General features: G+C 36.4%; 1 protein-coding gene across 1 annotated transcript in view; it reads right to left on the bottom strand.

The window, feature by feature from the left end:
- Window positions 1–532: 532 nt before the first annotated feature.
- LOC114052274 (glycerophosphodiester phosphodiesterase 1-like) overlaps window positions 533–17,458 on the bottom strand; it is a 23,940-nt gene continuing 7,014 nt past the window's right edge. Inside the window, 5 exon segments of the mRNA XM_027874813.1 lie at window positions 533–2,137; window positions 2,568–2,779; window positions 5,515–5,607; window positions 8,095–8,200; window positions 10,320–10,495. Coding sequence (XP_027730614.1) covers window positions 1,990–2,137; window positions 2,568–2,779; window positions 5,515–5,607; window positions 8,095–8,200; window positions 10,320–10,495 — 735 coding nt within the window. The 3' untranslated portion in view covers window positions 533–1,989.

The raw sequence follows: 17,458 nt of genomic DNA, 5'->3' as shown, positions 1-17,458 counted from the left end.
AGCCATGTAACATTGGTATACTACTGGCATAAAAAAGATGGGCCTTTGAGGAAGCTAGGTGGTGAAGTGGATAGAGCACCAGCCCTGGATTCAGGAGGACCTGACTTCAAATCCTGCCTCAGATACATAACACTTACTAGCTGTGTGACCCTGGGCAAGTCACTTAACCCCACTGCCTAGCCAAAAAAAAAAAGAGATGGGCCTTTATTGGTGGGAGAGGTTTGGCATAATTAAAGGAGCTTCGTGATTTCCTGAAAGTAATTTAGCCTCTACTTTTGTTTAATTCTGGACCTAACCTTTTCACTTCTGGTCAGTAAACAATAAACATCAAGTGCTTACCATGTGCCAGGCGCTATGTTATACGTAGACATTTGGACATATGTTCATTATCCATTCACTTGGTTTTTTTCTGTGTGGAAGAGTTAGACCAAATGTGTGAGTAATTCTGGATCTCTTCTGGGAAGCTCTATAATTGTATTCTGGAGGCTTGATGCAAGTAGAAGGTGTTCCAGAAACAGGAACCTCCAGAGGGTCTCATCATCCATAGGGAACTTTAATTTCTATCACAGTGGCAAAAAGGATGAAAATGGAAGGGCAACAAATAAAAATGAAAACGACCTGCAAATATTTTTATATTACTTTTACCATTGATGACAGTTGACCCACCACCCTTTCATTCTGCCCTTACAGTACTGGATGTGCTTACAGGAAGTAGAAATAGTAATAAAGAGAACAAATAGTAAAAGCAGCTGGATTAGAATGAGTGAGATTGGAGCTCAAGGCAGCACAAATGCGAAGGCAAGAAGAGTTGATAAATTCCTGATACACTGAAGTGTATTTCAAATATTTTTTCTATAGGCCTATGATCCTCAAAAGTGTTTTCAACTTAAGTGCTAGAGATAGCATTGAGAGCTGGGGCTGGCAGATAAATAGAATGAAGTTAAAGAGAAATCTGGAATTACTTAGGAGCAATGCAATTGGCAGTAGGTCAATTAGGACTGACTTAAGGAGGTTATTCTTAGCTATGTTATCCTTCAGCCTGGAATAAAGCTTTAGAAAAGAATGGCTTTCACTAAAAAGAATGGTTCGTTTCTTTTTTGGTAAGGAGATTCAGTAGGAGGGCTAAGAGAGGCCATTTATGAAGAATTCCCAAGATGTTTACCCTTAAACTAATATAGAGGTATCATATAATTTAATTTACTTGAAGTAGCAATGGAAGTTATGTGGTAGAAATTCATGAGGGTCTAAAAAAAGACTGTCATTTGTTGTGACTAGGTAATACAGTTCTATCTATCTATCTCAATTGCTTTAAAACAATCTTACCAGCAAGTTTCAATACTTTCCTATGATTTGTGTTTAAATTGCTATAAACGTTAATAATTAGCCTGCCCAACACACTTGATGGGGCTTTGTATTAACATAAAAAAAGCAAACTCTGTCCAATGCATTACATCCCATATCTTTCTCAAATTGTTTTGTTACTTGGGGCGTTGTATGCTTAATATCCATTTTAACAATTTTATTAGTATGGTTCCCAAATCTGACTTCCATAATACATTGTTCAACATTGCCAAATACAAATAGTGGAAGAATACATTAAGTGTGAAAAGTAAGAAAAGTCCAGTCTAAGTCAACATGCATTTTGCATACATTTGCAGTCATTTTTTAAAACATGTACAAATTACATGAATCTGTGCTTATCACTACTGAGTCTCTGTATATAACTCAGTTGGATTAGGAGCAAGCAGTGGCAAACCTCCTCACAGACCCAATTCCCAAAAATCAGCCATGATGAACTCAAGCACACTATGGAATTTGGTACCAACCACACCATTCTGCTCTGATTCAAGTTAAAATGCAATTTCTGACTAATACTTCTGTGAATCACCTGATCCTCAAGAACTCAGGGCTACATCTGAGTATTTAGATTTCCTTGAATAAGGACAGCAGAGGTTTCTGAGACCAGAGTCCTTGCAAAAGGGTAGTGGTCTAGAAATGAGGGCTACAGTCTTCTAACATGCTGTCAGTTATATAACTGGATTGAAGATGGCTTTCGTAGAATTTTTTCTCTTCATAGGTATTCACAGTCCAAGCAATAACATGAATCCCTTTAGCTGACCACCTCTTCAAATAGGCCCTGGAAGAGAGGGGGAGAGACATACAGACAGCCTATTAGGATACTGGACAACTATCCTTTGTATCTAGAACAGTTACTAGGTGATACTAGGAAGTTACTAGGCAACCTACAATAAGGAGGGTACAGAGAAATGCTTGGGAATACAGAATAAAGATAAAACAGACTATACTCTCAAAGGGTTTATAATCTGTTAAGAGCAATAAGACTGATAAACATGTAATCAATAGAAATACTGGTTGGGATTCAATGGAAAGAAGAATACAGGGGAAGAGGTGGTCACATCACAACTGCAATCTCTTCACTTTCCCCCAGTTTTTAAAAAGAGCTAGCGCGCTACCATGTTGATGAAACTTCCACTGAAAAAAATCTTTCTTATTCCTTAAAAGCATCAGAGCAGGGTGATGGGAAATGATAAAAAATTTTAACTTACGTAGATACAAAATCCTTCTGCATGAGGAAAGCTGAAACTCCACAAAGGTACCACAAGACATTATGCAAACTCCAATCTAGGAGAATATCCAACAGCATATATAAAAAATGCTTCCAAAGAGAATCAAAGCGTCGTTTCCCATCTCCAAAATAGCTAAGGCTCCAAGGTCTATGAGTTAAAGCTGTCACAACATTACGGTCTGCTTGCCTCATCTGAGGGAGAATTTTGGAGAATAATGAGTAAAGTCACAGAGGAAAACATTTTAAATTATGCCTTTAGATTTGGTGAATGTACTCAACACAACAGATATTACAATGTGAAGGTTGGATTACCACTTTTTGCTTAAAACAACCACAAGATTCAATAAGCCCCTACAGTAGAAGGCTGTTTTCCCAGTTGATGCCCTAACCCCACTTTTTCTTCGTGATCTCCCTCCCCACCCATTTCTATTGAATAAATAAATCACAAATTTTTAGTTGTGTTGTGACTTTGTGAAAGCCTTATCACTTCTTTAGAACTCAGTTTTCTTAATGTAAATGGGAGGGGAAGAGGGGATAAATCAGCAGTATCAAATTCAAACAGAAATGAGTGTCATTAAGCTGTACATAAGGATCCCTGTGGGCCTCATCTTCAATTAGTGTTAAACTGAAATATTACCTATGTTCAATTGTATTTTTATCTTGTTAAATATTTGCCAAAAACATTTTAATCCAGTTTGGTCTGCACTCAGGAATATTGTGGGCCCCATGTGAGCCTGCTGTTTGTTTGACACTTCTGGTGGAATGGATGATCTTGAGAATCCCTTCTATCTAGTTACTTGAGTACTTTGAAAGTCTGTGGTTGAGAATTTTTCAGCATATTGTATGAAATGATACTAGCTATTCACAAAGAATCCTTTTTAAAAAATAGGAAAAATTTAGATGATTATAAGGCAGTTTCAGTATTTTCTAATAATATTGAGGATTACAATATTTAATGTATATTAAGGTAGATTCTGGCTAGACTCCCTAATTGAGCCCCTATCTCCTAAAGGCAATCTCTCTACATGTGTCCTAGACCCTATTGCCTCTCATCTTCACCAGCAGATTTCTGTTCCAACATTCTCCTCAAATCTTGGCAGGCTGGCTTCCAACTTCATAAGGCAATTGAAACTTCTCTTTCAAAATTACTAGCCATCTCTTAATTGCCCAATCTATTGGTCTTTTTTTAATCCTCATCCTTTCTCAACCTATGATCAAAAGAGATGATTTGCAAAGTCTTAGCATAGTGCCTGGCACATACAGTAAGCACTTAATGCTTATTCCTCCCTCCCCCCATCTACTGTACTTGACATTGTTGACCATCTTCTCCTACTAGATAACTTTTTCTTCTCAGGGTTTTTATGACATTACTCTTTCTGGTTCTCCTCCTATCTGTATGACCACTTTTTCTACATCTACATTTCTGGTTTATCATTCATATCATTCCCCCTAACTATGGGTTCTGAACATTTTCCCAAGACTGTCTTTCTATACATTCTTGGTGACTTCATCAGTTCAACCATGAATTTGTCATCTCTCTGCAGAAGACTCTCACATCAATATATTCAGCTCCAGTCTCTCTCCTGAGCTTTAGTCACACTTTACCTAATGGACCTTTCAAACTGGTAGTCCTAGAAACATCTCAAATTCAACACATCCAAGGCAGAACTCAATTTTCCTTCTCCCCAAACCTACCCTTCTTCTAAACTTACCTATTCAAAAGCACAACCATTCTTCCAGTTTCCCAGATTCATAACCTCAGTGTTATTCATGGTTTTTCACTCTCCACCACCACATGTATCTACTATTCCAGTTGACAAATCTTGCTGTTTCTACCGCTATAACATTTCACACATTTAATTCCTCTCATCTTACACAGCCACTACTTTAATTCAGGCCCTCATCACCTCTCAACTAGATTACTGAAATGACCTAATTGGTCTCTGTACTTTAAGTCTTTCCTTATTATTATCTTACTATTCCAGTCTTTCCTCCGTACCACCAATAAAGCAATTTTCCTTAAGCACAACTCTGACCCTTTCAATCCTATACTTGATAAATTCCAGTAGTTTTCTATTACTACTGTGATCAAATATAAACTCTGATCTACCTTTAAAAGCTCTTCAAAACCTGGCCCCAACCTATCTCTATGACTTCAATGGATATTACTCCCCTCCTGCACTTTGCAGGCTGATCCAGCCAAAATGGCTTTCTGCTCCTCACACATGACTCTCCATCTCCATGACTTTGCACTGGCTATTCCTGGAATGTACTTACTCCTTATCTCTACCTCACAGAATCCCAAAAAATCCGTCTTCCAGCTCAAGTACTACTTTGTAAAATAAAGCCTTTCATTTGCATTTATTATCTTTATATTTATTCTGTGTAATCTTACACATGTACTTGCTATTTGCCTATTTAGAATGCAAGCTTCTGGGGACAGCTAGGTGGCACAGTACAAAGAGCACCGGCCCTGGAGTTAGGAGGACCTGAGTTCAAATCCGGCCTTAGACACATAACACTTGTTAGCTGTGTGACGCTGGGCAAGTGTTGAAAGTCAGGATTATTTAAGTTGCTATAATCACATCCCCATCACCTAGCAAAGTGACTGGTACATGGCAGAAGCTTAATGAATCCTTATCAATTGACTGATTCATCTTGGTAAAGTTTAGTACTAAAAATGTGAAAGTTAATACCAACATAGGTCATGGTTTAGTGATGCCCCATTCCATTGTCAAAGGCTAAGTCCCCAACTCATTTTGAAAAAAAAAAATGGTGCTATTTATCACAAAGGAGGCAGAAGGGTTGGTGATAGGATGTATATAGATTGTCAAATGCTACTACTTCATTTCAACTTGGCACCTATATTGACACATCAATATTATCATCACAGATCATAAGCACTTTTAAAAAATATTATATTTCACCTTATAGATAACTTCTGGCATGAAAGAGCAGACAACACTGACGTTGTATAACTTAGGAAATTCCATATACATATGTTTTAGAGCATCAGCAGCCTATAGAGAAGAAAATGAAAGATTCATATGTACAAAGCCATTTAAAATATGTCAGTCAACAAGAATTAATCATGTACCATCTATAGCAATGCCAAATAATTCAGAGAGGTTATCACATGGGGTGGGAAGGAGGACACCAGAGTGAGATGCTAAAAGAAATACAATAAAATCTCAAATGTTTAAACTCACATCACATAGGGTAGAAGCTGTGGTATTGCTACTTTGTTTTCTACTTCTTTGTTGGTAGTCTCACCTCTTCATTGTACAGGTGAGATGCTCCTAAAAGGAAAGGTTTGAAATTTCTTCCCCCATATCCTGGGTTAGCCTTTAGGAAAGTTCCTTTAAGCTAAAATATTTGATAAACATTTCCATACTTCTCGAATAGTTATCAGCTAGGAAAATAGGGAGCTCAGAGGACAGGGAGTTCTCTTCAGGCTGGAGCCCAAGTAAGTGAAAGAAGGCACAGATGGCACAGTATAAAGAACCCTGGGCAGGATCAGGAGAATCAGACTCTCAATTCTGCTCTGTAACCTTGAGGAAATCACTTCATGTCTCTGGGCCTTTTCTCTTCATCTGCAAAATGAGACTTGATTATCTCTAAGTAAGTTCCATTCTAGTTCTAATGTCCTATAAGAAGTGATTTCATCTATCTCTAGCACCAAGTAAATTAGAGATGAAATAGGGTGGGGGGAAAAGGGTAGTCCTTCTCTAGCTTTCCATACAGACACTGTATGGTTTCATTATTTTGTTTGAAATACTGGACATTTTCAGAATGTCAGTCATGGAACATTCAAACATAAGCAATAAGAGTTTCATATAAATGATTTAGAAACTATCCAAGCCTATTCTTCCTTTCATCAGTGAATGAGAATTGCCTTTGTATAGACAAATATTTTTCTTTAATCCCTTGATAGTATAAGTTTAAATTCTGTATGCTGTCTTATTTTACTCTGATGGCTCAATTTTGATGTATGTACAAGTCATTTAAATATGATTTGGTACTCCTTGGTACATAAATCAGACTTGGCATACTGTGTGCGTGTGTATAAATTTTTTACTACTCTAAAAACCTTTTTTTTAAACTAAATCACCGTGCACTACCCAACACTTAATTCTGAATGTTACTAATCTAGTGCTTATTACTAGAAATGCAGGTATCCTATTATCACTCTGAATATTGGAGGATGAAGGAAGAAAAAGAAAAACAGCCAAGTGAATCCTGAATAGGTGTCCCAATCTTTCTACTCCCACCACATTAGGAACTCATCAGGAATCCTATTTCTATTTGCACCCCCTTCACAGAAGCAACTGGGCTTCTCCAGTACATGGGAATGGAACTAGGGCTTTCTCTGGGTTTGTCTAGTACTGAACATATTGTGTTATATAACATAACCAGGAATCTCTAACTAGGCAAAAGAAACATTATTTAGATAGAACAGCACCTGCCTGTTCTGTTCAAATGCGTGGGGGGGGGGGGGGGAAACAAAACCACCACCTCTGTATCCCACTTTAAGTATGGATGTATCTTATTTTACAAAATATATTCTTAAAAAGTTGTCTATAAACTGAGTCATATATTCCCAATGATTTTCATTATAATAATGTGCCTATGTTTTCAGAGGAAAAAATTTTTGGTTCTAGGATATAAAACTTAAGAATGTAGCAAATCTTTTAAAAAGATATTTAATGAACATACAGTGACTTCCTAATAAAAGAATGCTCTTAGATATGTCAAAAAACACTGTACCAGAAACCATGTTTCCTTGGGACAAGATCTATGTGAAAGGAAAATGTACCCTCTAAACGGCCTATCTAAACATCCTAAATATTCTGGATTCTGAAATCTTAAATTTATCAGCCAAAAGCAAATGACCACACACTGGGCATCAGAAGCTTACAGTTTTTAGTTTTAAAGTGGTTTACTTGGGGCAGCTAAGTGGTGCAGTGGATAGAGCACCGGTCCTGGATTCAGGAGGACCCGAATTCAAATCCGGCCTCAGACACATAACACTTAGTAGCTGTGTGACCCTGGGCAAGTCACTTAACCTCACTGCCTAGTCAAATAAATAAATAAATAAATAAAAATAAAGTGGTTTACTTGAGCCAATTTTTTTCTAGGCTTTAAACTGTTTACTTAACTAGGTCCCTAGATAAAACGATCATTTTAAGAGATACAGATCTGATCAGTATTCTTTTCTACATTTTTTGCTAGTAAAAATAGCTTGACCTTTTCTCCTCTGTGTTCTCTCTGATATGCAAAATATTTGGATTTCCCCATTAGGAGGCAATTAAGAACTATCGAACAATACATTTTCTACATTTATTATCCTATCAATTTATATTTTTATGATGAGATACAAGCAGGATATACCTGTATTAAAAATACATTTATGACAAAATCACACCTAAAATGATTAATTTGGAAATGATTAGTGGCTAAATAGGATTTTTTTTTTTAAAGTGAAGGTCCATAGCATAAAACTGTACCATAGTTGCATGGCTCTTGACATCAAAGTAGATTGTGAGGTTATGATGTAGGCATTCCACAATGGCTTCCTTCAGAGTAGGTATTTTTTCACCAGGGAAATTTTTCCTATAAAATGGAAGGAAAATAAGATCACAGGAAATGAAGAAAAAAGCAAAAGTTCAATTGAACAGACTTCCTCTGTCTTGAAAGTTAATCCTGCAGTACAAGGAAATAGTATCAATCCTCATTTATTCTGCTCAACCACGTCTAATTAAAGAGAATTTTAAAGTAATATGAACCAAATTACAATTACAGAGTTTAGTGTCTTAGACAGAGTATAACTAAGTTAATATCTGTAACATAACTCTAGCTTTGTAAATCTGTGCTTATTAAGTCTACAAAAAAAGAAGTATGTAAGTTATTTTCAAAGAACTCTAAGGCTGTGGCTTCTGACTCAATGTCTCAATAAGCAGGAGATAAGTCACTTCAGAAAGCATGAGATACAGCTTTCAACCATTCAGGAATAGCTCCAACTTTTCAATTCTTTAATAATATATCATTTTATTACATGAGTACTCACTTTGTCAAATGCACATTTGCAACCCCTCTGTACTTAGTGGAGAGTCTTTAAGAATTACTGTGATATTTCTGCAGCCAACATGATGATATGCCTCTCCAGAATTAGCTAGTCTATTCATCAGATGAAAGAAATAAGGCCTGCACACTAAAGTCTTTTGATCTAGTTAAGACCTTCCAGGCTATATGCTCTATAGCTGCACCATGATGTATAAGATTTCAGTGGAGAAAGGCCAGTTATACTTCTTTCAGAGATGGACTAATAAAGAAAATGAAGGCCAACCACTATCTTATCTTCTCTTAGTTAAGGGGGAAATAAAAGTTTTTCCAATACATTAAAAACAAACAAACACACAAACACACAAACAACACCTCACCTCTAAGGGGTTCCCCAGCCCTTTTTACATTCATAACAAAGCAATGATATAGTTAATTAGAGTGAGCAGCAGTGGTCAGAACAGTGAACATAAATAGCCAGTGTAAGAATTGTACTTTCTATTCTTCTTAAAATTCTTTCTTGTGCCTTCATTCTGATTGTTTTAGGAAAATAAGGTCATATTCATTTTAGAGTATAGATGGATTGGGGCAGCTAGGTGGCACAGTGGATAGAGCACGGGCCCCGGAGTCAGGAGGACCTGAGTTCAGATCCGGCTTCAGACACTTACTAACTAGCTGTGTGACCCTGGGCAAGTCACTTAACCCCCACTGACTCCAAAATTAAAACAAAACAAAACAAAAAAACAACAACACAGAGTATAGATGGATATCCACAACTGGGTTAATGGGCTCTACGTATGCTAGGAATATATGTTCAGAGTGTTCCTGTGCTAACACAAGAAACAACACAGCAAGACTTGGCTTGAGGCATTAGGCTTGTTTGATACTTTCATAAATTTTAACTTGAATGATTAAATTATTGATGAAATATGCTTATTAAATTTGCCAATGAAGATAAGTTAAGAAGAATGGGTGATGTTTTAGAAATATTTTAATTATATTTTATTATTTGAAGAAGTGAGAAGAAGGAATATAATAATGTTAATTTGGGACCAGTGCAAAGTAATTACTAAGGAGATAAAAACAACCTCCATAAATTTAAAAAAAAAATCATTGGCTTAGTGCAAGTGAAATAGAAAAGAATATAAAGATCTTACAATATATACTAAACACCAGCAATAAATGTAAATGTTAAAAAAGCATGTTTTTGGAAAAAATAACTGAGAGCATATATGAAAACCATGTGTGAAGCAATACTCCTAACTATGCCTGGCTACTATGCTGGCATTGATCTGATCCTATATAAATGTCCCAGCTGCCATTCTTTGCCTGAAAAATATAGATAATTTAATTTAAGAGTTTTTAGAGAATAACTTTTTTAAATAGGAGTTAATATAAAAAATTATTAAAATGTTGGAAAACAAAAATATAGAAAGTTTAAAGAAACTGATGTAATTATATGACATAAGTGACAGTGAGCAGATACTTACAAGCATCACCACGCCTTACTTCCATCTTTGCTGAAATGCCCGAAAGCAGCAAGGTATATAATATACCAGAGAGACTTTTAAGGTCACTTCCAAATTTAAGACAGTTATCATCTGGATAGGGTATCTCCCATCAATCTCCAAACCAATTAAAAAGACAGCTAAAGGGAAGGTGAAGTACTTACTTCAATCTGTGGTTTGCTGCTGGATTAAGCTTCCTAACATCAGCAAATGTTAAGTCCCTCAAACGTCCCGTTCCATCAGTAGTCCTGTCTACTGTCTCATCATGCATTAGGACAGGAACACCATCTGCAGTAAACTCAATGTCCAGCTCCACACCTGTTGCTCCATTCTTAGCTGCCTTAACAAAAACATTAATATTATTTATGTCAAATGGCCATAATTGTTATTTTTCAGTCCAAACAGTAAACTAGATTAACAGGGCTGAGCCTACACATAGTAGGTATTTGTAGGGAGGGAATTCAAGGGATACCTCTGTCATGAAACCTAATTAATTTTAAAATATTAATCAGATTAACTAGCAGTCCCATGAGGAAGAGGGAATAGGACACAGGGCTACAATATATTAATATTTGGTCAGGGAGAGGTAAGAATGGGTGAGGCACTACCAGTGTAGGTCCCCACAGTATATAGCCTGGAGCAGGATGGTCCAGGATTTGGTTCAACAACAGTTGCAGGTAGTACTGGGTTCATTTCTTGACTCTACATTTTAGGAAGGGTTTGACAAGACGGAGGGTTATCCCTAAGGAGGTGAAGGGACCTGATGTCATTACCCTGCTGTAGGAATTCTGTTTCAAGGACTGTGGATATTTAGCCTAGCAAAGAAAACTTAGATGTGGACATGATGGTGGTCTTAAAATATTTGAAAATATGTTATTTAGAGGAAGGGTTAGGCCTTTTCTATTTGATCCCATAGGGCAGAACTTGTTGGATGAATGGCAATTTAGGTTTTCTGTAAGGACGAATTCCCTAATAATTAGTTCTGTCCAAAAGTAGAATGAGTGACCTCAAGAGGCAGTGATAACAATTTAATTATATAGCACTTTAAGGTTTACACAGTGCTTTTCTCAAAAAAATCTCGATGAGCTACTGGATAGCGCGTTAAGCATTATTATCCTCATTTTACAGAGAACATAACTGAGGGTCAAAGAGATGAAGATCACATGTGTTGTCACCATCTGTAGTCATTATGCTACTCTTTTTAAAAAGAACATCAAGACTAGGATTTGAACCCAAATCTCTCCTAACTCTAGTATTTAGAACCTTTGCCACAATACCCAACTGCCCCAAGATAGTAGACTCTCAATCAAGAATACATTGAGCAAAGAAAATGTCTACCTAAAGAGTCCTTCTTGTAACCTTCCACGACAAAGCAAATTTCACAATAAAACAATGTTCTCTTCAACCATAAGTAGTGGGGTTAATCATAGTACATTATGATTTAATACCAGGGAAGGGGGTACTCCTCTGTTCTGTCTTGAAGCCAAATGGAAGATGAAGAATATAATCTAATACACAATTGTACCTCCTATCTTTATGATCCTGGTGGGTTTAAATAAAAAGTATGTTTAGCACTTAAAAAAAATTTATTTAAAAATAGTCAAATTTCTTACTACCCAGTTGTGCAAAATGCTATAACTTCTTAGTTGACATCAAAAGAGACCAACCTTTCTATCCTTATACCTTTGTACTTTATAATAAGTACCAGCGATTACAGTGTATAATTGGGGAAAGAAGAGGGATTTGAAAGTTGTAATGTTAGACGAACTGCTACTTTGCTAGTAGTGGTAATTAAAAGCAATGAGGTACAAAAGAAAATGGACTCATCCAAGATGCTGCTCCTGAAAACTATAAAATCTATCTTTATATTCCCATTCAGAACACAATGAACCTCAAATTTTGCTGATGATAATATGAACTAGTGGAGGTAAGGAGATAATACATTACTTATAAATACAAACATAAAGATTACCATAGGAGGCTAACAGACTGGTAACTCCTGTGAGATAATAATAATTGTTTCCCAATAGTGTTGGGAGAAGGAAGGAGCTGCTGGTTGAATTAAGCCAAGAACTTTGAGTTAAAGATTAAAACTAGATACTAAATTTTAGTCTACAGTAGTACTGACTTGAGGCTGTTAGTCATTACTTAAAAGGACAACTCTTTATCAAGTTCTCAAGTTTAAGGAACATTTTATTCATTCAAATTAAATCAGGCTCTTCAGGGTGGTAGCATATCCTCCAGATTAAGAAGATTTAGATTCATTTTAAAGTTTTATTAGCCAACCTTACTTCTAAAATAAGTGGTTAGCAATTAAACAAAAACAAAACAAAACCAAAAGCCCTATTTTTTTTTTAACAGAAAAGTCTTCACAATGAAAATTAACTGACTGAGAAAATGTCTAACCCAGTGCTAATAGTTTAGTCAGATGTAGTTTTAAATTTTAAAAGATTAATTATCATACAGAAAATAAGAACAAATGTGAAGAAATGGAGAATCCCTAGTCAGTGTGAATTTGGTAAAAGCAGGAAATGTAGATTGGAATAGTTATAGACTAAATGACTAGTAAGACAGAAAAGTGGTATACAGAACTTAAATTTTCTCAGATTATCCTTTTTTAAATGGCTGGTAATTGTTTGTCATTAATGACTCACAAGTGTTTATATATCAGTTCTGTTTATCTATCCTCTTTGCTTAATGTAGTAGCTCTGCTCAATTCTCAAGGTCTGACAATTAGACAGTTCATTCATTCCATTTGCACATTCAGGATGAGCCTGTGATAAATTATAATACTGAAAGCTTCTGAAGACAATTAGCTCTTATTTTTATGCTCTACCATGTTTAAGCTATTGACCAATATTCAGTATAACTAACAAATAAAATTAAAACTGTCATCTAGAAACATCTGGGTGTTAAAGGTAATGAGGTAAACAAAAGAAAATTGGCTCATTCTGAATGTGCAAATGGAATGAGCCGTTTAACTAATTGTCAGACCTTGGGAATGCTGAAAACTAAAAATAAATAAATAAATTTATAATTTAAAAAACAAAAAAACAAACACATTTAGCCTAAACCTAAAACGTACATTTTGGAAAGTCACTGAGTCACTTTTATGACTCAAAAACTTATCAACACCTATGTACATAGTGTCTCTTTCCCATCACAGAACAGATACTATCCTTATTATCTGGTATTAGAGATATGAGATGCTGTTGTACTTTTATTCATTTTTCCTCCTTAAGGTCATCTTAATTTATCTACAACACAGAAAAAAATAGAGAGGGGAAAAGTCCAAGTTTCAACATCATGAATTTACAAGACCAATAGAAATTAACAATTACTTGCACTGAAGCCCAGAGTTAAAGAAACAGAAATGCACAAATAAATTCTATTCATATTTCATTATCAATTTTATTATTTGTATTTAGTATTTTTAAGGAACTTCCTCCCTCATTGTTTTTCAAAAAGTTAAATAATGTTTTCCATACACGTTGCAATTTTTTTTAATGTTTGATACAATTAACAGTTACACTATAACATCTATTTTCATGACCTTCTTAAGACCTTGGATTCTGAGCAAGAAAAGACCTTACTAGAGCCTAGTTAAACCTCTTCATTTTGGAGTGAAGAGGAAATACGTAACTATTTCTGAGGCTGAATAGATAGTAAGTGACAAAGTTATGCTTTGAAGTCAGACAGTTTGGCTTCAAATCTGGTGCTTTTCCAATGATAATGCACTGTTTTCATCTTATGACTTCTCAGAAAAAAATATCTTTTCAAAAGCCCTTCTCACCACAAACTAGTTCAGTACTATCTATACACATAGTAACCATTCAATAAATCTTCAAATGAAGGAAAAATAGCACTCAGGCAGCTTAAAAACTCTGAAAAAATACTTAAAATACACTTTGCACCTTTGTTGTTAAACAACAAGGCTTGGGAATGGAAATTAACATGCAGTTTGAAGCCACCATGCAGTACTTCCCTGCTTTAAAATGCTATTGCCTTTAGGGGGGAAAAAACCCAACAAAACACTACCCTGTTTGGCATTTAAAGCTTTTCGAAATCTAGTTCTCGCCTATCTTTCCAGATTTCTTTCTGACCTCCCCAGAGCACATACTAAACATTCTACCATTCTGTCTCTGCCTTGCAGCCCCCTGCCTGGGAGGGCTGCACTGACTCCTCAGGTCCACCTTTTAGAATCCCTAGCTTCCTTCAAGATGAGCTCAGGGCAGGTACCACTTGCTATTGGAGGTCTTGCCTAATTCTCCTAATTGTTAGTGCTTCTCTCCTTCCTTAAAGGATGTTTTATTTACTTATTTGTTATAGTGCATGTTGTAGCTCCTGGAAGGTATTTTTCATTGCAAGAGTCCCTTTCTCACTGAAGTACTTAATATACTCACTGAACTGAATTGAAAGTAATTAAAGAAGTGTCATCAGAACGGTGATTCCTACAAATTGAAGGTTTACCCTGGCTTCGTTTCTTTTTTAGTTTTCCAAAATTCTGGAGATGATTTTTGGTTGTTCATCCCCCTTCTATTTGACACATTTTATTCAACTACTTTTTCTGTCTTCCTAAACGAATTATCTAATACTTTTCAAGTTACAGTGGCTCAAACATTTCTAAAGATCTTAAAAAAAAAAAGGTAGAAATTTAGACTCATTAACTATCGGTATACCCAACCACCAAAAATTACTCCTTCAAGGAGGAATACAGCAGGCCTAAAATAAAAGCACTAACTTAAGGCAACTCTTTGCTACTCACATAAAACATACACACACACACACACACACACACACACACACACACACACACACACACACACACACCCCCCTTTGTGCACATTTCCAGAGCTTTCCTAAAATGTAAAGGACTATGAACTTGGTTTTAGTAACTAAGCAGATGCTTATCTAAAAGCAAAGGAAAAAAGCAGGAATTGATGTTCATAAGTACAACTGCATTGAATTTTCTCCAGCTACTAAAAACTGCTTCAAATTTATTTTTAAAAACTCAAGTCATAGGGGGCAGATCCCAGATGGCAGAGTAAAAGCAGTAACTTGCTTGAGCTCTCCCCCAAACCCCTCCAAATACTGTAAAAAATGACTCTAAACAAATTCTAGAGCAGCAGAACCCACAAAAAGACAGAGTGAAACAAATTTCCAGCCCAAGACAACCTGGCTGGTTGATCAGAAAGGTCTGTTGCACCACGCTGGGAGAGGAGCACAGTTCAGCATGGGCCATGAAAGCAAAGCCAGGGCCCCAGCAAACCTGGAGCAGGCCTCAGGGGACTGAATCATGGGCAGCTGTGATGGTTCCAGACTTCTCAACCGATAAATGCCAAAGACAACTCAGAAGGTCGGTGGGAAAACTCTGTCAGACCTGGGTGAAAGAAGAGTGCAGTCCAGCTCTGGCCCTAGCACAACCTCTGGGCAACAGCCACAGTGGCAATGGCTGCTTCCAGAGGTCTTGGTCCACAGACAGCGGGGGAATCAAATGGCTGATCAGAGGGAGATTTGCAGGGATCTCTTTGTTGGTTCTGAGGCAGGATTCTCTTGCTTTGCCCATGCTTGGATCTGGGTCACAGTCCTGGGATAAGAAGAAGCACTAGCATAGCACAGCTTTTAGTGGCAGTGGAGAGGAAATCCTCCTCACAGTTTCAAGGCAAGAAAGAGTGCTTGTAGTCACTCACAGACCAGAGCACAGACCAGGAAAGGAGTTTGATTATACCACCTCAAAAGAACTAAAAATTTACAGGTCCCTAGAAGTATCTCTGAAAATAGCTGCACAAAACCTCTGAAGCTTGGGACAGTACACCCTCCACACTGGAAGCACAGTCCTACCTTAACAAAGAGTTAAAAAGCCAAGTAATTGGCTGGGAACATGTGCAAACAGTAGAAAAAAAAAAAACTCAGACTACAGAATATTACTTTGGTGGCAAATAATATTAAAACATACAACCAGAAGAAGTCAACAAAGTCAAAGCTCCTACATTCAAAGCCTCCAAGAAAAATTTGAATTGGTCTCAGGCTATGGAAGAGCTCAAAAAGGATTTTGAAAAGCAAGTAAGAAAAGTAAAGGAAAAATTGGGAAGAAAAATGAGAGTGATACAAGAAAATCATGAAATACAAGACAACAGCTTGCTAAAGGAAACCCCCCCCCCAAAAAATACTGAAGATAATAACACCTTAAAAAATAGACTAACCCAAATGGCAAAAGAGGTCCAAAAAGTCAATGAGGAGAAGAATGCCTTAAAAAGCAGAATTGGTCAAATGGAAAAGGAGGTCCAAAAGTTCACTGAAGAAAATAATTCCTTAAAAATTAGAATGGAGCAAATGGAAGCTAATGACTCTATGAGAAACCAAGAAATTATAAAACAAAACCAAAAGAATGAAAAAATAGAAGACAATGTGAAATATCTCAATGGAAAAACAACTGACCTGGAAAACTGATCCAAGAGAGAGAAAATGTAAAAATCACTGGAATACCTGAAAGCCATGATCAACAAACAGCCTACACATCATCTTTCAAGAAATTATCTAGGAAAACTGCCCTGATATTCTTGAACCAGAGACTAAAACAGAAATGGAAAGAATTCACTGATCACCTCCTGAAAGAGATCCTCAAAGGAAAACTCCTAGGAATATTATAGACAAATTCCACAGTTTTCAGGCCAAGAAGAAAATATTGCAAGCAGCCGGAAAGAAACAATTCTAGTATTGTGGAAACACAATCAGGATAACACAAGATTTAGCAGCTTCTGGGGCAGGTAAGTGGCATAATAGACAGAGCTCTAGCCTTAGAGTCATCCATCTCAGATACTTGAAACTTACTAGCTGTCTGACCCTGGACAAGTCACTTAACCCCAAATACCTCACCAAAAAAAGCAAAAAAAAAGTGAAAAAAAATTAGCAGCTTCTACATTAAAGGATCTGAGGACTTGGAAATATGATATTCCAGAGGTCAAAGGAGCTAGAATTAAAACCCAGAATCACCTACCCAGCACAACTGAGTATAATCCTTCAGGGGGGAAAATGGACATTCAATGAAATAGAAGACTTTCAAGCACTCTTGATGAAAAGATCAGAGTTGAATAGAGAATTTGACTTTCAAATACAAGACTCAAGACAAGCATGGAAAGCTAAACAGGAAAGAGAAATCAGAAGGGACTTATTAAAGTTGAACTGTTTACATTCCTACATGGAAAGATGATATTTGTAACTATGAGACCTTTCTCCGTATTAGCATAGTTGGAGGGGATAGATAGATAGATAGATAGATAGATAGATAGATAGATAGATAGAT

The sequence above is a fragment of the Vombatus ursinus genome, unplaced genomic scaffold (assembly GCF_900497805.2).
Source record: "Vombatus ursinus unplaced genomic scaffold, bare-nosed wombat genome assembly UNPS02014807.1, whole genome shotgun sequence".
In the NCBI taxonomy this organism is placed as follows: Eukaryota; Metazoa; Chordata; class Mammalia; order Diprotodontia; family Vombatidae; genus Vombatus; species Vombatus ursinus.
Note: the sequence above shows the minus strand (reverse complement) of the source record. Positions and strands in the feature narration are given on the sequence as shown.